This window comes from Taudactylus pleione, unplaced genomic scaffold, assembly GCF_031769625.1.
Source record: "Taudactylus pleione unplaced genomic scaffold, aTauple2 ptg000967l, whole genome shotgun sequence".
NCBI lineage: Eukaryota > Metazoa > Chordata > Amphibia > Anura > Myobatrachidae > Taudactylus > Taudactylus pleione.
Genome location: NW_028285368.1, coordinates 8,005,242 through 8,031,814, shown reverse-complemented (window position 1 = coordinate 8,031,814; position 26,573 = coordinate 8,005,242). Strand labels below are relative to the sequence as shown.

The window sequence follows — 26,573 nt, the reverse complement described above, 5'->3', positions numbered from 1 at the left end:
GGGATTTTGGTACCTACCGGTAAATCCTTTTCTCTGGAAAGCTGGAGCTGGCACTTTAATAATTTAGAAGTGTGAAGCTCCTCCCCCTCTATTCCCCACCAGCCCTCAGTTTAGAAAATGAAGACCGAGAGGAGATAGAGAACAAGCGGAGTAAAAAGGAGAGAACACACAATAACTGAATCATACAACATACGTAACAAACCGAACAGACAGGCAAAGAGCGCAGAGGTGAGCGTCCAGTGTCCCCTATGGAATCAGAGAAAAGGATTTACCGGTAGGTACCAAAATCCCATTTTCTCTTTCATCCACTAGGGGACACTGAAGGTGCTTATGCTGGGGACGTCCCAAAGTTATCCCCACGGGCGGGAGCGCTCTGCGGCACCTGCAGAACAAGGCGGCCAAAACGGGATGCCGAAGTAGCAAACGTATCAAATTTGTAAAACCTGACAAACGTGTGAACTGAAGACCAAGTGGCCACACGGCACAATTGTGACGTGGAGGCTCCTTTACTGGCCGCCCATGACGCACCCACAGAACGTGTGGAATGAGCCGAAATGGACTAAGGAGGCCGACGGTCGGCACTAACATAAGCTTGATGAATAGTCAGCCGGATCCAACGTGCCAAAGTTTGCTTAGACGCTGGCCAACCCCTCCGAACAGCATCATAGAGGACAAAAAGCGACTCAGACTTACCGAGGGACGCTGTCCTGGTAACATAGATGCGGAGAACCCTAACCATATCCAAGGTAGAAGAACCAGAGTCCTCCACCAACGACCGTACCACAATAGGCTGATTGATATAGAAAGCCGACACAACCTTGGGAAGGAAGGCGGCTACCATCCAGAGTTCCACCCTATCATCATGAAATACAAGGTAAGGTGGCTTATAGGACAGAGCCCCCAATTCCGAAACCCTACGAGCCGAAGCGAGCCAGGAGGAGGACAGTCTTCCAAGACAGGTGCTTAAGATCAACCTCCTCCAAAGGTTCAAACTTGGGCGACTGAAGAAACAGAAGCACTTAGTTTTACGTCCCAGGGAGCTATTGGAGGTACAAAAGGAGGCTGCATGCACAATACCCCTTGAAGAAATGTTTGCACCTCAGAAATGAGGGCCAATTTCCTTTAAAAAAGGTGCAGGTTTCTGCCCTTTCCATTTTTTTCAAAGTTCCCAGACGAAGGCCAGAATCCAGACCCATCTGAAGGAAAAGCAGAAACTGGGACAAACAACGTCCTAGATGGAAGATCCCGACTGGAACACCATGAGCTATAAGCACGCCAGATGCGATGATGCGCAGCCGAAACTGGCTTCCTGGTGCGTAGCATGGTGGGAATAACCGCATCTGGAATGCCTTTGCATCTTAGGTTATCAGTTTCAAGAGCCACCCCGTTAAACGCAGCTGCGCTAAGTTGTGGTGTATGAAAGGGCCCTGCTGTAGAAGATCTGGGTGCAGAGGAAGGAGCCACGGATCTCCTGACAATAGGGATCTAAGGTCCGAGAACCAACTTCTTTGAGGCCAGTTCGGAGCCACGAGAATTACAGAGGCTGTCTCTTGTTTTATCCTTTTTAGAAGACGAGGAAGAAGCGGAATCGGAGGAAAAAGGTAAACGAAGTTGTAGATCCACGGACTTGTCAGATCGTCTACTGCTGCCGCCTGCGGATCTCGAGTTCTTTACACGTATACTGGGAGCTGACGATTCAATCGTGATGCAATGAAGTCCACCTGAGGACATCCCCATCGACGTATCAGCGCATTGAGCACGTCTGGATGAAGCTTCCATTCCCCAGGATGGATATCCTGTCAATTATAGGTAATCTGCTTCCCAGTTGTCCACACCCGGGATGAATACCGCCAACAGGATTACTGACTGGTTCTCGGCCCACCGGAGGATCTGAGTTACTTCTCGCATAGCTATGCGACTCAGAGTCCCTCCTTGGCGGTTGATGTATGTGACAGCCGTCGCGTTGCCAGACTGCGCTCTTACCGGACGAGCCTTTAGAAACTCTGTTGCCTCTATCAGAGCATTGTAAATCACTCTGAGTTCCAACACATTTATGGGCCACTTCTGTTCTAGAGGGGTCCATCGACCCTGAAAGTGATAATCGAGGACTACTGCTCCCTATCCTCAAACTCTTGCATCCGTTGTTTTGATGATCCAGTCCCACACTCCGAATCTTCTGCCGCTAACAGATTGCTGGATTGTGTCCACCAAAGAAGGGCTACTCTGGTAACCGGGCTCAGACTGATCTGTTGATGTAGAAGCAGATGAGACCCTGACCCCTGTGCTAACAGGTCAAGCTGAAACACCCTGGAGTGGAACCGGCCGAACTGTAGTGCCTCGAAAGCAGCTACCATCTTCCCCAAGAGATGCAGACAAAGAAGCATTGACACCTCCTTTGGTCTGAGGACCAGCTGAACTAACAACCGGATATCCCTGGCCTTGTCTGTTGGAAGAAAAATCCTCTGTGATTCCGTATCCAATATCAGAACAGAAACTTTGTGACGGATTGAGATTCGACTTCTTGAAATTGATCATCCAACAGTGTTGGATTAGAGTGTGATACCGGTATGTCAGTAAGGCATGATCTGTTAGAAGAAACACCGATGGAGCCTTGAGCAACAGGTCGTCCAAATAAGGTATTATGTTCACTCCTTATCAAAAGAAATAGTTATACTGCGCTCAGCTATAGATAACATGTATCCTGTTTTTGAAAAAAATATATATATATTTATAGTGGTGCAAATAGTATATAGTAGAGATACGCATAGGTAGTACCAGTAGCTGTGGTGAAATGGTACTAATGAATAAAGTGTACATATATGATAGAATACCTTATTAAAGAAGAAACCGTGTTAGACCGAAGGAGAGCGATTATGACTGACATGCGTTTGGTGAAGATGCGGGGAGCCGAGGATAACCCGAACGGCAATGCCCGAAACTGATAATGATCTTTCAAAATGGCGAAACACAGAAAGGCCTGGTGTTCCCAAATGGGAACATGGAGATGGGCATCCTTGATATCCATGGATAATAGGAACTCCCTTGGTTCCAAGCTCGCTATGACTGACTGCAGAGACTCCATATTGAAATGATACATCTTCAGATACAGGTTCAAGGACTTGGCGTTTAAGATGGGCCTGACTGAGCCATCCGGCTTGGGTACTACAGACAGGTTTGAGTAAAACCCCATACCTTGTTGATGTTCTGGAACCGGAACTAGCACAGAAGATACTACTAGAGACTGGATAGCATCTTGTAGAACCCTGGCTTTGTCTGCAGGTATTGGCAAACTTTTAGTGAAGAACCGTGGTGGAGGAGGGACTTCGAAGTCTATTCGGTACCCCAGGGAAATTAGTCTGCGGATCCACGGTTCTGTAGAAGTCTGGTTCCAAACTTGCTGAAATCTTTGCAGGCGGGCTCCCACTGCAGATGGTCCCAGGTGGGACGGAAGACCGTCATGCCACCTGTTTCTCAGCTGGCGTAGGCTCCTGTCTACGAGCAACAGTGTGTGGGCGACCTCTACCTTTGCCACCTCTTGGTTGCGCGGGTGCACCTCTGGCCCTACCACGAAAGGAATATGGCGCACAAAAGGAATTAAATGAAGATCCAGTGTAAGATCTTCTGGGAGCCGGTGCAGTTGACGGGAGGAAGGAAAACTTACCCCCGTGGCTTGGGATATCCATTTGTCTAATTCCGGCCCGAACAGCATGTCGCCAGTGAATGGTAGACCCTCCACTGCACGCTTGGATTCTTCGTCAGCTTGCCAAGTGCGCAGCCAGAGGGCTCTGCGGCCCGAAATCGACGAGGCAGATATGCAAGCACTAATCTGACTGATATATCTTTTGAAGCTTCTCCCATGTAAACTGCAGATTCACGGTGTTCTGCTAGTAGATGTAACTCTGCTCTGGAAGTACTGGAGTCCAAACCTGTAATCAATTGGTCAGCCCAGCAAACCACAGCCTTGTTAACCCAAGTGGTAAAAAGTGTGGGCCTAAGTTGAGCACCCGCTGCAGTATAAGTAGATCTTAGCGTTGTCTCCAACTTACGATAGACGGATCTTTTAGTACTGTAGCTTCCTGTACTGGCAGTGCTATTTTCTTTGAGAGACGGGAGACGGACGCATCTACTGGTGGAGGTGTTTCCCACTTCTCCATCATGGATGATGGAAAATGGTAGCTAGACGAAAACCGTCGCGGAATTTGGAACCGCGTATCCGGCTGTTTCCAGGCCACTGAGAGCTGTTGCTGTGAGAACTGAAAAACCGCAGAGCTCTTAGGTTGTTCATGAAATAATTCAAACTCCTGTGATGCAGGAATTATATCCTCTGGTAAATTCAGTGTCTTTCTGACCGCCAAAATTAGAGATTCCACCCCGGGAGAGGTGGACTCTAACTCCTGAGGTGTATCGTCCTGTAAAGCTTCCTCCAATTCACCCTCTTTGGTATCCTCCGTAGCGAGGAATTCTTCGTCCAACTCCTCTGACTGGAGAACAGTCGTTAGAGTACGCTTTTGTGCCGGTCTTTGGTAGGAAGTGGAGGGTGCTGACGCCGCTGTACCCATAACCTGTACCAAGGTGTCTAGAGACTTGGTTAACCCTGCCACCCAGGGAGGGTGAGACTTGCGTACCTAAGCTAACTTTGATGTTAAGGCTGACATAACTCCTACCATGTCAGCGGCCCATGAAGGAGCAGGTGAGGCCATAATAGCCATAGATGGATCTATTGCTATACAAGCATCACATAACGTGGACCCAGTGGCATGCGGCTTGGTTAGTTTGTTGTTACACTTAAAACAGACAAACATTTTCTGAGAAGCCTTCGTTCTGTTTGACATGGATACACACAGTCACCACACACAGAGACAGAGTATAAACAGAAGTAATGAAAACAGAAGGCTGGTTTGGGACACAGAGGAGGAGACACACACCACTCCCTTCCCACAGATCAGATTCCCTGCACTTACACACCAGTGAAGCACTCACAGCCTCTGTACCAGGGATGTAGTCAGGTCAGCCTTCTGTGCAGCTGCACTCTGCCTATGTGTAGGGAGAGAATGCAGGCATTCAGCATAAAAAAAACAGCAAAACGTTGTGTAACAGCTCACTTGTCGCATATACAGTGTGCAGGGAGAGAGAGCCCGTGCTGCTAGGCTCCGCCTCCCCCCCCGCGCCATTATCCCGGCCCACATAGCTGTTCTCCCTCTAACGGAGGATACTATAGCCTCGCAGAGGCTCCTGCACTCTTAGCCGCCAGCCGCATGCATGGCTGAAAGAATTGTGAAACAGCGCTGTAGCGCTGTGTACCTGCTGCTTTGACAGGCGGCCCGGGGGGGGGGGGGTTTGATGCAGGGATTGGTGAGTATGTCAGCCATACTCCCTGCCCTCCCCGGAGGACTTTCTCTGCAGCACTTTAGCTGTGGCGGTAAGGAGCTGTCAGTGCTTTTAGTGTAAGCACTGTGCACTCACTGCTTCTATTAAGACAGGGCGCCAGGTACACGGACCTCACCTTTAGAGAGGTGGCAAAGGGTACCTAATGTGTAAAAGATGTAAGAAAATAATAAAACTAATAAAAAAAAAAATAATAATAATAATTACTAAATGTATTGCTGGATCACAGCAGATTGTGACCAGCTCCTAGGGCACATTTTCTAAACTGAGGGATGATTGGGCATAGAGGGGGAGGAGCTTCACACTTTTATTTATTAAAGTGCCAGCTCCAGCTATCCACGCCTCTATACCCCAGCGTAAGCACCTCCAGTGTCCCCTAGTGGATGAAAGAGTTCATTAGCTGCTCACGTTATTACAAGCAGTTTCCTGTACTAGCTGTTTTGTGATTGGATTAGAATTGTATAGGAGCAGCTTTGGTTATCTTAAGTGACCATTTTTTTAGGTATGCAGCATATCTTTCCAAGTTTTAATGCAACCAGAGGTGTCAGGGTTTATTAGTGGCAGCACAAATGCGTCAAAGCATTGAGGTTATGGATTTGATTCCTCCTACGGTCCTAACTGTTTGGAGTTTATTTTATCTGTGTCTGCATGGGCTTCCTCCGACACTACAAAAATATACTGGTAGGGTTAATTGTCTACAAACAAAAATTAACCCTAGTGTGAGTATGTGATAGGGAATATAGATTATAAGAATTAAGTTATATTTTGAGTTCATATAAATGTGATTGGTGCTCCATACAATTATCTCTTTTTTTTTCTATATCAGGGAATATAGATTGTAAGCTTCACTGGGGCAGGGACTGATGTCAATGGCTAAATGTGCTCTGTAAAGCATTGCGGAATGTGTGCGATATATAAATAACTGGTAATAAATATTTTCTATTTACCAAGTAATGGCACTTTAATTGAGATGTAAGAAAAGCTGAATAGCCTTGATGTGGTGTTCCTAGATATTTGTCATATACGTTTGTGGACCAAATTTTCAGTATTTGCAGAGGAACCTTACACTTTGCAATGTGTGGAGGAAGTGCACAGCTGTTACTTGTTTTGTGGAAAAAAGAAAATGTTATTTTGCAGTATGATTGAATGATACAATTGGGGAGCGGGGGAGGGCTAGGCTCTTCTTTTTACTTTACAGTAAGACATACGGCCATTTTTCTCTTGATTGAGAACATGATTCTCACCAGCACTTAGCTTGCAGATATCTAGGTCCAGTCCTGTATTTTTAATAGAGGAAATGTTGCTCCAAGTTGCAAAGAAGACTAATCTGAGCATTTCTTTAGGGAAAAATATACAGTTATTAAGATTAAGGTGTTTATTTCAAAGTAGTGAGAGGTTAAATTGTTGAACAAAGCATATGTGAGATTCTTCACCTTCCTAAAACCCTGGCAAACTTCTAGTTTGGATGGCATCACTTCAGAGCAGAGAGTAGAGGTGTACCTTTATACACTTGTGAGGAACATCTAGTTTTGGGCTACATATTGAATACGCCGAGAAAATGAGGTTCTGGCTATCTAGCTTCAGAGATGAGTTCAGCCATACCCAATCCTTTATGTAAGCCTTTTTTCATTGTGGAGATTTTTGGAAAGTTTTCATAAATGAAATTGACCCTGTGTTGTTGCCTTGCAGCACTTTGTGGAGTTGGAGTGTTGAGTACTGTGGCTTTTGATCCTTGTGGTTTTTTTTTATGAACAGTCTTTGCTTTTATTTGTTGTGGTGGAGGTTAGTGGAAAAAGACTTGATTTGGCCCAAATCATATTTTGTGAACCCGTGCTAGTGGTGGATGCACAAGGAAGTAGGATTGTAACCTAAATAATTCAAGCATGTATTTTGTAATAGATTAATTGTAATTGGAAATGACAGTAGTTGAAAAATAAAATTTCAGTAACATAATGTTAAAAAAAAGAGGAGAGGGCTCAAAATAAGAAAATATAATTATGTAATAACAGTAAATGAATTGAGTTGAAATCGGTGACTAATTTAAATGGGTTGGATATAACTTATAACAAGCTTCTTGTCTTTTTGAGAGTGTGTGTAGTTAATGTGTAAAAGTAAATTAATGTCAATGATTAAGTGTAATGAGTGAAATGTTAAATAGGTTTATAAGAATAATCAAAAGAAAATAATGACGTGTGTATAGTTATATTAAATATATTTATTATCTTGTGAACATTGTTTAGATATACCACACCGTCCTGAAGTGGTCTGCAAGATAATTTCTTAAAAAAGAATTACCTCTTTTCGAAGCAAAGGCACCCTTTTCTGATCTTTTTTTAACCTCTCATTGAAGCAGCGTGTGAATGGTGATTTGTCCTACTGTGCAGCGTGTGTATGTGTAAAATCCTGATTTAGCTGGGAGGTATGGTATTAATAAGGGATGATGGTATTCCAAAGTAACAGATGTGTGGCCTCTGAACGTTAACACATTATCTACCAATGCTTTGAGAAGCGGAAAAATTATCAAATCATTATTTATTTTATTAAGTTTCTTATATAGCGCAGCATATTCCATTGTGCTTTACAATTGGAGACAATAACAGAACAAAGCTGGGTAATAACAGACAGACATAGAGGTAGGAAGGCCCTGCTCTCAAGCTGACCATCTATATTCTTGAGCCAGTTATAAAGTGAACTCATGCTGTTACTAATTGTTTAAAGTATAAGATCTGCATGTTGAATGCAGCAGAATTACATTTTTGTTCCACAAATATTAACAGAAAGATGGTCTAAAGAGTGGTCTTAAGCATTACTACTCTGTACATTACCAGTGTCATTAACTAAAGCCATACAATTGTTTCTTTCCGGAGTCGAATTTGCATTACAGTGAGACACTGCATTTCACACACCGTATTGTTTTTGACTTGTTGTGGTGTATGGCCATTATTGCTGGTTGGTTGTATTTTTACTACAAGGAACTGTAATGCTCAAAATTATTTGCTTTCATATTAAAAAAAAAAAAAAAGTTTAAAACCTATGTTTCATGAAGATGAACTATTTCTGTTAAAAAAAATATATATATGTCAATGACATATGACACAAAGTCCACCACCACATCACAAAACAGAAGGGCAGCTGGCTTAACCACAGTCCTATTTACCAATAAAAGATATGTTTGAGCATTATTGTCCCTTTAAAAATCATATGGCTGTTTCTATTACCATTGTTTTTAAAAAAGGGTTGCAAATGGTTTGGTCATGCCATGTTTGTGTAAGCTGAGTGTGGATAGCTCTAGCATATTGCTTTATAATCGTTATGAAAGTGAAAAAGGCTTTGAAAGCTGAAGTTAATGAAATGGAACCAGTACAACCTCTGGTTTCACAAATGGAGCACATACAAATGGGCTTAGCGATTCATTTAACACACACGAAGCAGTGGGATAAAGAGTAAAAGCTTCTATCTCACGCTCACCCAAAATGAAGATTATCTCCAATATCTATTTTTCTGCCAATCTACATGCACTAGAAGTCCCTAGTGACACGAAGAACTTTTTTACTGAATTCTTGTTTTTTTGTCATGCTCTAGTACATCATTTGTGAAACTACAGAAGTTGGCTGTCCAAACAGGTATGTAGTAATGTTCTAAAATGTGATTATGATTTAATTACAAAGGACTTGATGACAAAGTATACTGAAATTTACCATCCTATTTTCTTTCTTTCCACCCCTTCTCCCCTCTTATTTCATTTCTATTTCCATGTTTCCTTCATTTATTACATAAATCCTATTTTCGTTTTTACTCATGCCTTATGATTTTTTTCTTTCCTTTTCGTTTATCTCTTCCTTTTCTGATTTTTCTCTTCATTTTCTCCATTTCTCCTGTCCCCTGTTATTTCTATCCCTATTACCCCATTACAGTCTCTTTAGATGAAGATGACATGGCTGCTGAGCTGAGCCGAGAACAGAATGAGAAAACCATTCGTAGCACACAGACAGCTCTGCGCAACTTCAGGGAGTTCATCATCTCCAAATATCCCATGGAGATCCGAGAAATCTACATGATTCCGTGCAAAGAACTAGATGACTACTTAGCTTCTTTCTTTGTGGATGCTAGGCAGAAAGATGGATCTGAATATGAGCCAAATAGTTTGGCCAATTATCAGTGTGGCCTGGAACGTTATCTAAAGGAGCACAGGTACGGTTATAGCATTACCAGAGACAAGGAGTTTAAAAGGTCACAAGATGCTTTAAAACAAAAGCAAATTGAACTGAGATGTAAAGGAAAGGGAAACAAGCCACACAAATCCATGAAGCTCACTTTTGCTGATGAGCTTATCCTTCGAAAGAGGGGCCTCCTGAGTCGCTACAATCCTGAAGGTCTACTGAATCTTGTTTGGTTAAATAACACCAAAGCTTTTGGACATTGTACTGGCTTTCATGGTTCCACGCTTAAATGGGGGGATGTCAGACTACGAATATTGGAGACTGGATTGGAATTTCTTGAGTGGATGGGTCAGGAAAGCCCCGATGTTAAGGTGAAGAGAGCAGGGACAGAATGCAGGGTTTACGCCACACCACACTCTCCACAAACCTGCCCTGTGCAAGACTACAAGGAATATGCACAGAGGCGACCTCCAGCTATGCGTTATGAAGATGCTCCTTTCTATTTGTCCATCAAGCCTGTTGTTAATCTAGCTGCTCTTCACTGGTACAACTGCCAGGCTCTTGGCAAAAACAAACTGGCTAAAATGGTGAAAACTATGTGTGAGAAGGGTAACATACCTGGAAGGAAAACAAACTTTAGTGTATATCAAAGTTGCAGTACGCTGTCGGAAGCCCAGAGCAATCAGTTAGTGCTGATCTGTAACAATTTGAGCCAGCAAGCTGCCCAGTCTATGGCGAGTCACTCCGGCCCTGGGAACTTTATTGTATCAGCCTCTTATGACTCCTCCTCAGACACCGCCTGAGGGGAGGCAGTGAAAGGATAGCTCCAAGGCTGATTTAGGACTTTAGACTAGTGCTAAAATTAAACTGTGATTGTTTGTTTTGACAAGCCTGTTTCCTCTTTTACTGTTCACTCACTTTAGAAACAAAATGAAATACGTAATATATATATTTTTCTTTCTTTTTTTTTTTTAATTTACAGATCTGTTAAGACCTAGTTTTCGTATTGCACTTAGAATAGTATTTATACTGTAGTTTTCAACCAAAATGCATGTTGTAGCCTTGACAGAAAACAAACCATACATAGCTGAAAAAAGTGTGAAGCTGGAAAAAAACATTTTAATGGACTTTTATGCTTTGATTGGGGAACACAGCAAAAGGCTACATTGTCAAATAAGGGTGCTATCATTTAATATTTAAACCTTGAATAAGTAACTGAAGTAGGCTCACATTGTAGCCTTCTAGTTCCCGATTGCCTGCCTGACCTGAAACAATGATTTGGTACTATTATAGAAGTATGTATAGCGGCCTTTTTGTGTCTTCTGCACTTGATTAAATTAAGCAACTTTAGCTTTCTCTATGTAATGACTTTCATGGACTGAAACATGGAGATAGTTGTATTTTAACTTTTTTAATTAATATTATTTTATTTTTTTGGACATGTGTAGGATTTGTACAAATGTAGCACTGGGGCTAGTGATTATTTATAGCAATATGCAATGGCGTTCATGGCATAAGGACTGTTCCTAAACGCATCTGCACTGTTGTGAGCCTGAGGCCACAGCTGCATATATTTGTGTCATTCATGGAACCGTGGTCACAGAGGCATGTAAAACTACTGAAATGTTATGTTTTTGACCTCAAAATACAGAAGAAAATCTGCTTAGTTTTGGTGTGATTCTTAAGTCTCTTATGTGATGTGTTCCCTGTTGAACTTTGTTCTCCCTTTGAAATGTCGTCATATTAACTTGTTAGAAGCACTGCAGTATTTACAAGCCAATGGTGAGGCAAAATTACAATTTATTAAAACAAAGAAAAAATGGTACAATGTCAGACTCATCCCTTTTATTTTGATAAAGCTAAAAGCAGGCGGTGGAGTACTTCTGCAACAAACAATACATGGAATATTTGAACTACTTTTAAAGTGGCTTTTATGTAATTTTTTTAATTAAATAAATTACTGTAATCCTGCATAAAATAGATAAAAAAAAATCATTTGTGGTGTTGAAGACCTAAAATATCAGTTGGTAACCTTAATGAACCTAGGGGGCAGTTCAATTCAGCACAATGTTGATTAGGCCTGGGAAGGAGTTCCCGCAGCTATTCAATTGACCGCACTGTTTAGTCCGATCACAGGATTTCTTTTGCACCCTCCTGAGGTGTGAACAGAAATCCGACTTAGTGCCAACCGCGATGCTGTTTTCCGGCTTAGCGCAGCGCTAACATCCTCCATGCCAGTACTTTAGTCGGAGAATGCCGGTTACCTCGATCAAACACGCAGTAGTCTACATTCTCCGACTTAAGTGGTTCTAGTCAGACTTAACAGCATGGTCAATTAAATAGCTCTGGGAACTCCTTCCCAGAGCTATTTAACATTGCGCTGAATTGAATCGCCCGCATAGAGAGGTAAAAGTTTGTGAGATTTATCAAAAGTTATATTTGAGCTAAGGCTTTGGGAACAGTACAGTCATTGTATTTTCACACAAACCTTCTACACCAACTCCTCTACTTTACTACTGTCCAACTCCTACTCAGACTCCTTCATAAATGGCAAATGTATATTTGACATTAATTTATCTAGACTACAATTTGAACCTTAGGGTAATTAAATATGCAATACATGATTTAATGAAGGTTCAAATAGTAGTTTAGGCCATGAGGTAGTAGAAGAATATACATCAATTATATTGCAGTGTAATGTGTGACGGTAGTAGGTGGTAACTGCAGTGTAGTGGATGATGGCAGCATGGGGTAGTTATTGCAGTCTTGTTGTGAGTGACAGTGGCAGTATGGGTAATTATAATAGAATAATATAATATTTTTCCATACTCTTCTTTGGACAGGAATTTTTCTTAAATGTTAAATAATTACTTTTGACATGATCACTTCTAACAACAACTGATTACAGTAAATCAAAGAAAGTAGAGTATATGACAGTAGGGTTATTAAATGCAATACGTGAATTCACTGTCATGTATTCTTCAGCAACCAATGCACAATGCTGCTAAATCTCACCCCTGCTCAAAGACGTAGTAATTGGGACCCATGTATTTGGCCCCGTTTGTCCACGCGTCTCTCCCCTGCCCTATTGTAGCACACAGTGGTACAGCATCTTTCCAACTAAGTTTTATGAAAGATGGAGCATACGCAGAAGAGTGGAAAGTATACATAGCCAGAAAGATGGCTGCACTGGTATGAGCTAGTATAGAGGATGGGCCAGCTGCACGGACATTGGCAAATCTCTGGGTGCAGGGTGTAGAGCTTGGGCCCCCATGCCACATATACACCGCATACCCAGCAGATGTTATTAAAACGCCGTAATCCCTGCTATACAGTTGTGTCCACATACATCTATCTTCCATGCGCTACAAGTCGCGCAACACAACGCGGGTGCACCATTTGCCTCAGTTGCGCAGAGCATCTTTTGTGCGACTTTTTATCTTCAAATGCGTCTTATTCACGCGAATAGATAGCTCAAGCAGCATCTGCTAATTAAAATGATATGCAACATACCTATGTTCTCTGTGCGTCTACGGGTTTATCTGCATGTGAAATGCTACGTTAGTGTCAGTGGCTGTAACACTGTAACTTAGCGTTTCGTATGCAGATACACCCTCAGTCACACACAGCTGCTTATGCTAGCTATTCATATAATTTGAAGGTAAAAAGACGCTCAGCGCTACTGAGTCACGGCATGGTGCGATTAGAAGGGCTGTTTAACGCACAAGGAGGCTAGATGTATGAGGACACATCTGTACCAACATTAGCTTAGTACTACTAGTCTATCCCTGGCCTGTACTGTACTACTACCATATTATGTGTTACTTACACTCACACATTCAGATCAGTCTGGATAAAGAACACCTCAGCTTCACTATGCAGTTATTATTCTTTACCCTGTTTTGAACAAAACTTACTGTTTTCTGAACAGTGAACAACCACTGCTGCTGTTGTCTTCTATTTTTTTATTTTCTTCTCTCTTCTCTTGGTCAACAACACTTAGATGGCTTTCTCCCCCTGCCGTTTAGCATTTCTTTTCTGCAAGATAGTGATCAGGCTCGTGTTCCGAGACACACGAGACTAATTGTAAGGAGTGTCTGGGAAACAGGGAATACATGAGTCACTAGCGCTTGTACATTTTAATGTTATTTCTGATATTTATAGAATATTATAAGTTTTCATTTCGAAGCTAGAGTTAGTACATTTCTACCGACTCAACCCAAATTTGTCTGTGAGTCTATAGCTTTGATGTTCATCAGACTGCCTGCCTGTAAGTCTGTTGAAGCATACATGCAAATAATCATACGTATGTTATAATTGCACTACTAGCATCCAAACAATTTGCCACTTTTGAATGGATCCAAAGGAAGGTGCAATTCTGGCTTCCGATCAGTATTTTCTTTTACACAACCGCTGCACAGAGTCACTCAGCCTTGGTTCTTTGCCCTGTGCTGAAAGACGAGCCGTGAAGTCCTTGTAGGGTTAGGGCAATGCAAGCAAAGGTGGTAAAGTAGCTTTAAAGCATCAGATCTAAAATTACATCACAACAGATATCATTGAGCTTTATAGAAAGGGCATATGTGATATGAAATATCTTGAGTTAAATTTAGTGCATAAAATTGTACCATATGTACTGCGTCAGTTATGTCCTAGTATAGACTACAAGCTACTTTTACAGTACATTTGTTTGAATGTTTGTGATGTCATTGAGTATTTTGCGGAATATACTGTATATTGGGCACAATTCAATTAAACGCAAAGTGAATAGCATCGGGAATGAGCTCCCGGAGCATTTCAATTCTGCGAGAAGTTAGGTCGGAGAAGGCTCATTCTCGCGCTTTAAACAGGGTGTTTTAGGCATTCTCCGACTAAACTTCCCGGCACGATGCTGTTTTCCTGGCGCTAAAGGCAGAAAACAGTATCGCACCTGACTTTTGTCGGATTTCTTCTCACATCCCCTGAGGGATGCGAGAAGAAATTCTAGTCTGACTTAGCAGTGCATATGAATTGAATAGCTTCAGGAGCTGATTCCCGGCGCTGTTCACTTCGCGTTGAATAGAATCATGCCCATTGAATATGTAAAAGTTCTCATTCAATGGCTCAACTTTAAGATATTTTGCACTCCATGTACCTTTGTTAGATTACTGAGTACATGCTTTTTGGGTCATTACTGGCTTAGCTGCAGTTAAGCAAAAACTTGTACTATTGCTGAGCTAACCTGAAATACACTTATAAAAGCTAATAACTGATTGCTGTTGATTACTGCATTTTATGCATTTTGCACTTGATAATAAACGATCCACATCGTGATCTGTCAAATTAGCTCTACATTAATCAATCGTTATTGTCTATTAGTTGCTATGGGTTACTGCGTTTTGATAATTTTGCATGTTCTATTAATAAATCTCCACCAAGTTCTCTTGCTCCCTTGATGAGTTCTTCTATACTACTACAATGGAACTGCCTACTGCAAATATAGACAAAAGTTCTTCCTGTATAAAACACGTTATATATCTCATTTCAAAAAACTTTATATTGTGTATTTATATTTTCTTGAGTGGTGTTAGATATTGCTATCTATTGATAGGACTTAATACAGAGTATTTTTTCATGCCTTAAGCCACATAAATCTATCCGTGCGCTACAAGTTGCGTTGCACGTAACGCGAGTGCTGTGTGACTCTAGTACCGAGCAATTGTCCCTTAAAATGCGTCTTATTCGCAAAGCGTTGTGAATAGGATGCACAAGCAGCTTATGCGCTTTTCTCATGCAGATTCACCCGCAGTCGCATACAAAATATAGGCATGTCACATAATTTTAATCAGCATAAGCTGCTTGTGCTATTCACATCCCTATGCGAATATGATGCATTTAATGGAAAAAAGACGCACAAAAAGACGATCGGTGCTACAGAGTCACGTCATGGCATGGTTCAAATCCCAACCCCGGAAGCCCGACAGATGAAGATCCCAACGGAGGGTGGTAAGTACCCTATCCCTATCTTTAACCCTCCCTTGGTGGTGCCTAACTCCCCTCAGCCCCGGGAGTGTTATGCTGGGGGGGGGTTGGCGCCTAACCCCAACCTCGGGGAAATGGACAATACTTACCTGTATGGATGATTGGGATTGCGGTGGTTCAGTATGCCGACGCCGATATCCTGTTCTTCGGGATATCTGCGTCTGCAATATGCCGGGCGGCGGGATTCCGGCGTCAGTATATCTACGCCCAGCATCCCATCTGCCGGCAATATAACTACATCCCGTTTAACACGTAAGAAAGCTAGATGTATGTGGACAAATCTGTATACAATTATCTGCTAATCAGCCTGATGATTGTATAGGTGTGCATGCAGAATCTGTTAGCTGATAAATGGCTTGAAACACTCCTGCAAATGCATGGATCAGGAGGTTGCATTTCTTGAGCAGTTTAATATTTAAGATGCCTGACCTCCCGATCAATTAAAGTATGTGCACAGTGAGCTAGAAATAACTAATTGTGTATGGGGGTCAAGCTATTGAGTTATCTCTCCGAGGATCGGAGATATCTGATCTGCCAAGTGATGTGCATTGTGTGTACCTAGCTTTACTCTTAGTTTTAGGTCCACCAGCGATGTTGCTGTCATATTGGTCAACCTAAGGGAAACCATTGCCATAGTAATTATTAAGTAATACACACGGCTTCAAGAAGGGAACTGTACACCAATTTTTATTAGTCCAGGATGCTTAATAATAGAACTACAATACATTTCTATAATGGCAATAATTTATTGCAGATCATCAATTTTTGACTAAAAGATTAAATAGCCTGATCTTTTCAAGGGATAGCTGATTGTTTCTGAAACCACAATTCTAGATACACATTCCTTGCTTGAGGCAAACTTAAAAGCCTCCGCTGGGGAGCATCAATTCTCCACTGTCTAGTTTATAGCGCTGGAATCTAGAAGAAATGGGCTAAATTTTTTGTCAGTGTAAGAAGAGAACCTCACTATGTTTTCACCTTCCTGTGTGTCCAGTTATGGTATCAGAACATTTGTATCATGAGGCTAAATGTAGACTCTGCCTAAGAGTTATCATTGAACTAAAAATCTAAAAAGTAATTTTACAGTAAACTAGATGCTTCCACAGAATGATGAGGTGGAATTTGCGTCTACCACATAGGTGCAGGAGAGTAAACCATGAAATAAATCCACTGTCGATCAAACAGGTTTTATGAGTTTCTAATTTCTTATTACGAAAAATACAGTACATGTTTAATACATCAAAATCATCAGAGTTTCCAAGTAAGGGGTCAGTCCAATTAGCCGCGATGATCTCGTGGGTGTAGTCAACACTGCACCATTCGCACTTTACGGCAGCCAAACTCGCAATTGGATTGAGCCCTACATTCTATAATTTCTGTAGTAGCATATATTTTATTTGTAAGACAAATATTTAAAAATGTCTTTGGGATTGTCCAAACCGTTTTGGACAAAATTTCCTTTAATTTGGACCACCCGTGATGCAAATAGGGATCCACCTACCCCATCTCCCACATAACATCCTTCCTTTACCTGTAGCAGGGACACTAGATGTCACAGGCACTAGAAGACCTAAACGGACCATCCTCTGTTGAAGAGGGATGGACAGTGTGTTATGCCACTGCTGAACTGCATCATTACTGCAGCTGAAGTATGCAAAGACTAAGAAAAATGTGGTTCCTGTTTGCTTGCTACACACTGGAGGGGCGGGAGGGGGGGGGGGGTTGGGGGGGCAGGGGCACTTGCATATTTTTTGTCTTGTTTTAAGATTTTTACCTATAAACCTGATAAATCTCTCTGTCGTTGCTCATTACTGAAAAATACTTTTTGTAGGGCCACTAACTCAAACAAAGAGAGCAGAGCTATTTATGTAGACATTGTCATAAATGTTTTCTTTTGTTCAGAAAGCCAAATACTGTGACCTCTGCCATGACTGTCCGACTGCCTGATTAAGCAAAATGCTAAGTTTAAGGTTGTGTACACATTAGACAATATTTTACACGACTCGTCCGATTTCGACACATCGGAATGACAAAAATGTCCAGATCGTGAGTGTCCACTCACTATCACGATACCAATGCGCTTACCCATGGGTCGTACATCGCATCTTCAGATTTTGACTACAGCAAGCAAGATCTGCCAATTTCGTACACGACGCACTGGAAATTGTTAAGGACGCATGATAGATCGTTGGCAGATTGGACACTTTTTAGCGCCATATTGTGTCCTGGAGTTCCGGGGAGAGTTCAAGGGAAATCGCTCATGGTATCGCATTGTGAACACATCGTCTAGTGCACAGGTTCTCAAACTCTGTCCTCAGGACCCCAAACAGTGCATGTTTTCCAGGTCTCACAGAATTGCAAGTGAAATAATTAGCTCCACCTGTGGATCTTTTAAAATGTGTTAGTGAGTAATGAATACACCTGTGCACCTGCTAGGTGACCTGGAAAATGTGAACTGTGTGGGGTCCTGAGGACTGATCTGGTCTAGTCTGTAGGCACCTTAACCTGACTGGTCTTAAAGGGGATGCAACTTGCCCATACATGTAGCTAAGCAGAGGGATTCTTGCCTCCCCCGCTTCAAGATGGGCATTGATATCATCATAATTTGCTCATAATTCAATGCAGCCAACCCATAGATCAAGCCATGGGCTGCAGTCTGTCCATTCCTCTTCAGGTGTGCTCTGTACTGTTCAAGAAAACAGAACAAATTGAGTTCCATGAGCTGCTGCACAAGACAGTTCTCTGCTCCACTTGATTTGTTGGGTGGGGGGTACCCTCATGTTCACTATTTTGGTGGGGATGCAAAAATTATTAAGGAGATTGCTCAAAAGTGGACAACCCTGAATTATTATCCAACTGCATGCATTTTACTTTCCCGATGGACTAATAGATATATATCTTCAATGGACTTTAGCTGCCTAAGCATCAATGTGGAAATCCAGCTTGATTTTATATTCTACTTGGATATAAATGTGAATGTGTATGAACAGCTTTGCTGAAAGAAGTGTATGCATTGGAAGTGCCTTGACCATCTACAGCCCTAATAAGCTCCCAAAAAATAACTGGGAATAGTTATTATTATCGTTTATACAAGTGTTCTGCTGCGCCTTACAAAGTACATACACAAATAAGTAATCAGTGACTTACAGTACAATACAATGCAGGACATGGATAATATAGATTGCTACATTAGAGACCATAACACCCAAATAGCAACAGCATAAGCAACCAAGTGTTAGGTGCCGTAGTGGGGCGTAAGGAGTAGCTGATGTAAAGAGAAGCACAAGAGAGAAAAGGGAATCTGTATGTAATGCCGGCTGTCTGGGTGCCTCCTGTCAAAATACTGACCGCGGCATCCTGACAAGGGTCAGGTAAGTATACTTATCCTTCTAATTCTAACCCTCCCTTCTTGTAGCCTAAGCCTACCCGTTAGTACCTAAACCTAGCCCTCCCCCTTAGTGCCTAACCCTTAACCCCCCCGTGGTGCCTAACCCCGCTACGCTGCCTAAACCTAACACACACACACACTCCCCGACTAATGCTAAGGGCACCCCAGACTTAGCTCATTCGTGTTGGCGTCCTTCTGGATTCCGGCATCAGGATTAAGATAGGCGTCGGTATTTCGACGCCTATCTTAAGTCCCATGATGGACTTTCAGTGTCGGGATTCAGACCGGAAGCATGCCATCCGCCGGTCTGATAACTACATCCCAGGAAGAGTGCCCTGCTCATATGAGCTTACATCCTAAAGGGGAGGGTTAGTAGCTGTTCTATGTAAAATAACTTGCATTTCAGCGTTAGGTTTGTTTTAAGCATATAAAACAGCTCATGGAGCATTAATACTAGGTTTGTACATGAAGACTTTAGAAATACAGCACGATTATTTTCCTTATATGTACTAGCACATTGTCTAGGCTGGTATTTTGGATAGTGATTAATTGAAGGAATGTCACTGGTGCAAACATTAGAAAGACAGCTGATTCCACACAGGTGCTATATAATACTTTCCAATGACTGACGGAAGATCATTTGTGAAAGGAAAATACTGAATTAAAGATTGCAAAACTAGTAGTTTTACTTCATTTTAAACTTGGATATACAAGTAAAGGCATATTGTGCTTGCAATCACCTGAGATTTGAACCTGGCCAGCCTAGCAAAATTCAGCTGTCCAATAAACATAATGTGGGTAACAATCTTACACCAGCAGAATTATTATCTTCTACTTGTAAGACGCCGCTATTGATCCACTGAGAAATACAAAGGGGTTTACAAAACAAATGTATCAGTATTACAAATGCACAGATAACAATGACAAAGCTATACAGTGTCCAGTCAACAAGAAATGAAATATAAACAGAACACCGAATTGCAGATCAAGACAGTGAGAGTCCACGATAAGTAGACTTGCGTGAAGTAGGCCAGTATGTGCTCGAGATACTGGGCTGGTAAGAGAGGGGTGCAGTGGTATGAAAGAAAGAGGGCCCTGGTGGGATCTTGTATACCAGAGGAAGGGAGCAGAGACACACAGGGAGGCACACCAGACCAACTTTCCTCCAACCATCTATGATTTAAACAACTTGTCTGAACAACAGCTTTAATCTGTTTTCCAGTGTTTGGGAGCAAATTGCTGATTGTCATTTGCTCCCAAGCATTACCGGATTTTCATTCCAACCAACCAACCAACTAGTTGGATGGTTGGAGGAAAGTTGGTCTGGTGTATGGCCAGCTTTAGTGGGGAGAGGAGATGGTAGCAGAAAAATTAGAAGGCTTCTCACTTAAGTCCTGTACAATGCGAGGTATTAGGGTGGAGAAGTATATTTATGGTATTATTTTTGATTAGTTTACTCATCTGTTAATAAGCGTTGGCAGCAGCTGATAATCGGTTTACACTGTATTGTTAACTTTTCATTAAGGCTTGTTCCTACTTGTATTTTTGTGTAGCTAAGGAATTCAGCTCATCCATATAATGGCTGTTAGTAAAAAATGTATTCCTTTCTCCTAGAGTTGTCATTGTCAATATTATTAATAAGCAACTGTTTAAAATGGGGACAAATACTTTCTTATATTTCTAAAGATGGATACACACTAGATGATATATTGTACGATTTGTTGTTTTGGAGGCGAATCTGAACGACAAATCGTCCACATAATCTAGTTTGTATGCACTATTGCGTGCTCCCGTGCGTCATTCATCGCATCTTCTGATCTGCAAAAGGCAGATCTGAAGATATTGCATGCAGTGCATAGTCATGAAGGACGAAACAACACATCGTTCTGTCATTCATTAAATCTTCTGATGTGTACTGGCAATCTTGCATGGTCCAAGGCAGAGGTGTAACTAGGGTGTTTGGTGTCCAGGGCAAATAATATAAGATTTCTACCATGCTTTTTCAGATATATAAACTGGATGTAGTTTATCTACCGGTGGTCAGAATCCCGACCCGGGACTGAAGATAGGTGGCGAAATACCGACGCCTATCTTTAGTCCGATGACGAAAACCTGACAGCCGGCATCCCTACCGAAGGTAAGCATTAGGGCTTTGTAGCTGTTAGCCGGGGGGAGTGTTAGTTTTAGGGTGCGGTAAGGGGGGGTTATGGTTAGGCACCACTAAAGGAGGGTTAGAGTTAGGGGGTGGGGGGAGAGGTAGGGATAGGGTACTTAACTGCCCTGTCGGGATATTCTCCCTTTGGGATATGAACCGACGCTATTCAGCCACCAGGACTTCATACCCATTCCACTTAAACTGGTTAATTGCTATAAAACCCAGATCCACATCAAATATATTGTATACATCCTTATATACAATATGCCCCAGAGTAGCGGTGCTCATTATATACAATATACCCAACCTTATTAAAAAAATGCCATACAGTAGTGCCCCTTATAGCTATGCCAACTTATGTGACCTGGGCCTAATTCCCTGGGTCACTTATAGGAGCATGGGCACAATGCTCACCTGTCAAAGCCACAGGCCTAAGGCCTGATTACCCCCACGGGCCTAGTGCCCGACAAGCTGGTGGTCTAGGGAAGGGTTAATAAGGCCACCTACCTGTACGCTGGGAGAGGCTGCAGTGGGGAGCTTCATTAACTCTGTTACTTCCTACCACTGCTACACCATAGTGGCTAAAAAAATCAACAGAAGTTTAAATTTGAGAGTTGGGTGATACTGTATAAAATGTACATGGTGCAAACAGTATAAACATCACATAAAAGTTTTCAGCCTGCCCAGGGCCATTGTGAGTTATTGACACCCTAGGTGCCTTCCCCCAGGTAACATGCACCTCCCTCATACCCACTTCTTACTTAGTGCGGAGCTGCGGATATTGCTGATATTTTGAACGATGACGTTCACTTTATCGCCCAGTGGGTACGTTAAAACGATGAACGATAACGACCAACGATCCGCGGGTTTGGGAACCTCTGATCTAGACCATACCTCAAACAGTCTCTTTCCAAAGATGCCACCCCCTCTCTCTGTCAAATCACACAGCTTTGCCGAACACCAGGGCTGTAGAGAGGTATGTTAAATCGATATACATTGTGGGCACAGTCCTACATTGTGAAGTTATGCACCCTAATAAACCATCAAAATACTTGAAGTCTGATTGATATAACAAGCCCAAATTAAACTGCATTCATCAGTCACTAAAATTGGTTTACAAACTTATTTAATTGAATTCACAAATGCTGAACTTTTGCGTATTCATTTATACAGAAATACTAAAAGCTAATTTTGAAGTGTAAATGTAAAAAAGCATTGTGTACTGAGAAATTACGGCTTTGCGGTATTTCTGTGAAATAAATATTTTTTGATTAACTTTTGTGTTTGTGGTTTTAAAATGTACTTGTACAAAAAGCTGAATCTTTCTCTCTATATATGTATTTTAAGACTTCGACTCAACATGTAAAGCATTCCTGATGACGATATTCTGTAGGTCTGATATATTAACGTTACATGTAAGTGCAAAATTGCAGTGATTCAAGGAAAATGTTGCACCCAAATGTGGAATTGGTGAATGAGCCCCCCCTTTGACACCAATTAGTGCTCCGAAAAAAAGTCTGATCTTCTGGTGTATTTGGAATTAGCCACATCTATTTGGCTACCCTGACCCTATCCATCTGTCTGTGAAATTAATGTAGTTGTCATCCTACATTTGCACCTGCGATATATTCATACTTACCTACTCTCCCGGAATGACCAGGAGGCTGGAAAAGCGAGCCGGCCGCTCGCCTTTAGACCCCCCCCTCTTTCCTCCCCGCAGCATTGTGGGGGGGAGCCTTTGCAATAAAATGGCCCATCCCCCTGCTTCACAATGCTGATAATCATGGCATTGTGTAGCAGGAGGGTGGGGCCACGATGGGATCGCAAGATCACGCCCCTGCTCTGCCCCTAATGCCGGGTAATGTACCCAGCCACGCCCCCCCATACCATGAAACTTACACCCTGCTATGCTGACCTGGCTGCAGCCATAATGTCGGCAAAAATGCCTATATTTATGCGTATGCTCAACTCTGAATAGCCAGCAATTCCATCTACACGCCATCAAAATATTGAGGCTTTTTCCCAATGGCCGTTTGCTGCCCAGTTACACCACCTTAGCCACATGTGGAGATGCTGCTGAGATGCGTACGACTATCAGTCATCTCTAGTTGCTAAATTTTGTATATACCCAGCTATGGAGTATGTGCAGAGCGAAAAATTGTAAGATCTATCTGCAAAATGGACTTGGTGCAACTGTGCATTAGCCCCCTGTTAGATATTTAATTTTTTATTCTAAATGCTTTACTGCTTCTATATTCTTTGTCCAGTTTGGTTATAGTAATGGGCCAAATTGTATAATTGGCTGTTTCACCCCTTCTAAACCACCAGAACTGTGCCAGTTATATACCAAGTTTTTGGGCCTTTTAGAACACACTACTACATTCACTACATTTTCTGTGTCTAGCATATTGGAAAGATGCATTCAAAACCCATTTGTAGTTTTCTTATGATAATAGGTTAAAAAAAAACACATTATACTGTACAAGGTCAGGCTAGCAGCGAGCTCAATAGCCTCATTTATTACATCAGCAGTATTATACATTACACATTTCATTAATCTATTTCAGATGATATGTCAGATGTAAAAAAAAAAACATCCAGCGAGCAAATTCTCTCAAATAAGCGAACAAAACCTCCTTTTGTACGTTGTTTCCTGCTTATATTGTGCTGTGAATAAATGTTTGCAATTTACACTAAAATACTGCACTATGGAGACTTCTTATTTATATTGAGGTTGTGAGCTGACATTAAGCCAAGCAGGGATTGCAGAATAATCACCCAGGAGCATCAAGTATATGGGAGACAAAGACCTCTGCTGATATGCTTTATTAGCATTGATCTGGTACGCATATTAAATTTGTGTATATGGAATTCTAAATTATTACACTAGTAGGCGCTTGTTCTGCCCCACTTACTACAGGTTTCTGCACCGTATCACCTAATGATGTTCTGGAGGACTGAGCTGCCACCCACAGATTAGAGTGGGAAGTGTGACTATATACAGTCAGGTGCATAAATATTGGGACATTGACAGAATTTTCATATTTTGGCCTCTATTCACCACCACAATGGCTTTGAAATGAAACAAACAAGATGTGCTTTAACTGCAGACTTTCAGATTTAATTTGAGGGTAATTACATCCAAATCAGGTGAACGGTGTAGGAATTACAATGGTTTCTATATGTGCCTCCCACTTTTTAAGGGGCCAAAAGTAATGGGATAAACTAAACAATCCTAAATCTAACTTTCACTTTGTAATACTTTGTTGCAAATCCTTTGCAGGCAATTACAGCCTGAAGTCTGGAACGCATAGACATCACCAGATGCTGGGTTTCATCCCTGGTGATGCTCTGCCAGGCCTCTACTGCAAATGTCTTCAGTTCCTGCTTGTTCTTGGGGCATTTTCCCTTCAGTTTTGTCTTCATCAAGTGAAATGCATTCTCAATCGGACTCAGGTCAGGGGATTGACTTGGCCATTGCATAACATTCCACTTTTTAGGCTTAAAAAACTCTTTGGTTGCTTTTGCAGTTTGCTTCGGGTCATTGTCCATCTGCACTGTGAAGCGCTGCCCAATGAGTTCTAAAGCATTTGACTGAATATATAATATTGCCCGAAACACTTCAGAATTAATTCTGCTGCTTTTGTCAGCAGTCACATAATCAATGAATACAAGGGAACCAGTTCCATTGACAGCCATACATGACCACGCCATGACACTACCACCAACATGCTTCACTGATGAGGTGGTATGTTTTGGATCATGAGCAGTTCCTTTCCTTCTCCATACTCTTCTCTTCCCATCACTCTGGTACAAGTTGATCTTTGTCTCATCTGTCCATAGGATGTTATTCCAGAACTGTAATGGCTTTTTTAGATGTTGTTTGGCAAACTCTAATCTGGTCTTCCTGTGTTTGAGGCTCACCAATGGTTTACATCTTGTGGTGAACCCTCTATATTCACTCTTGTGAATTCTCCTCTTGATTGTTGACTTTGACACATATACACCTACCTCCTGGAGAGTGTTATTGATTTGGCCAACTGTTGTGAAGGGATTTTTCTTCACCAGGGAAATAATTCTTCTGTCATCCACCACAGTTGTTTTCCGTGATCTTCCGGGTCTTTTGGTGTTGCTGAGCTCTCCGGTGCATTCTTTCTTTTTAAGACTGTTCCAAACAGTTGATTTGGCCACACCTAATGTTTTTGCTATCTCTCTGATGGGTTGTTTTGATTTTTCAGCCTAATGATGGCTTGCTTCACTGATAGTGACAGCTCTTTGGATCTCATATTGAGAGTCGACAGCAACTGATTCCAAATGCAAATGTCACACCTAGAATCAACTCCAGACCTTTTACCTGCTTAATTGATAATGAAATAATGAGGGAATAGCCCACACCTGTCCATGAAATAGCTTTTGAGTTGATAGTCCCATTACTTTTGGCGCCTTAAAAAGAGGGTGGCATATATAGAAACCGTTGTAATTCCTACACCGTTCACCTGATTTGGATGTAATTACCCTCAAATTAAATCTGAAAGTCTGCAGTTAAAGCACATTTTGTTTGTTTCATTTCAAAGCCATTGTGGTGGTGAATAGAGGCCAAAATATGAAAATTCTGTCAATGTCCCAATATTTATGCACCTGACTATCTTCATCCAAGAATGTATTGTTTAACAGTTCTACAAGCAAATCCAGCCACTTTATTAATGTAAGGAGTCGGCACCCATACTCTGACCTTGTTTTTATATATATATATATATATATATATATTATGAAATTTCTAAGTGACCCCAAACTTTTGAACGGTAGAGTGTGTGTGTGTGTATATATGTATATAATATATATATACACTACCGTTCAAAAGTTTGGGGTCACTTAGAAATGTCCTTACTTTTGAAAGAAAAGCACTGTTTTTTTTTCAATGAAGATACCTTTAAATTAATCAGAAATACACTCTATACATTGTTAATGTGGTAAATGACTATACTAGCTGCAAACGTCTGGTGTTTAAAGGAATATCTACATAGGTGTATAGAGGCCCATTTCCAGCAACCATCACTCCAGTGTTCTAATGGTACATCGTGTTTGCTAAGCGCGTTAGAAGACTAATGGATGATTTGAAAACCCTTGTGCAATTATGTTAGCACAACTGAAAACGGGTTTGCTCGTTAGAGAAGCTATAAAACTGGCCTTCCTTTGAGCTAGTTGAGAATCTGGAGCATCACATTTCTGGGTTCGATTATACTCTCCAAATGGCCAGAAAAAGAGAACTTTCATGTGAAACGCCACAGTCTATTCTTGTTCTTAGAAATGAAGGCAATTCCATGCGAGAAGTTGCAAAGAAACTGAACATTTCCTACAACGGTGTGTACTACTCCCTTCAGAGAACAGCACAAACAGGTTCTAATCAGAGTAAAAAGAGAAGTGGGAGTCCCCGCTGTACAACTGTGCAGGAAGACAAGTACATTAG

General features: G+C 41.7%; 1 protein-coding gene across 2 annotated transcripts in view; it reads left to right on the top strand.

Annotated features, from left to right (window-relative positions):
- KIAA1958 (KIAA1958 ortholog) overlaps positions 1 to 26,573 on the top strand; it is a 136,088-nt gene that overhangs the window by 98,921 nt on the left and 10,594 nt on the right. Inside the window, exon 3 of one of the 2 annotated variants that reach the window (XM_088460075.1) lies at positions 9,300 to 11,358. The exons of the other annotated variant lie outside the window; for it this stretch is intronic. Within the exon in view, the coding sequence (XP_088316201.1) occupies positions 9,300 to 10,348 (1,049 nt within the window). The 3' untranslated portion in view covers positions 10,349 to 11,358. Of the gene's footprint in view, positions 1 to 9,299; positions 11,359 to 26,573 lie in introns of those variants that run through there. 2 annotated transcript variants of the gene reach the window in all.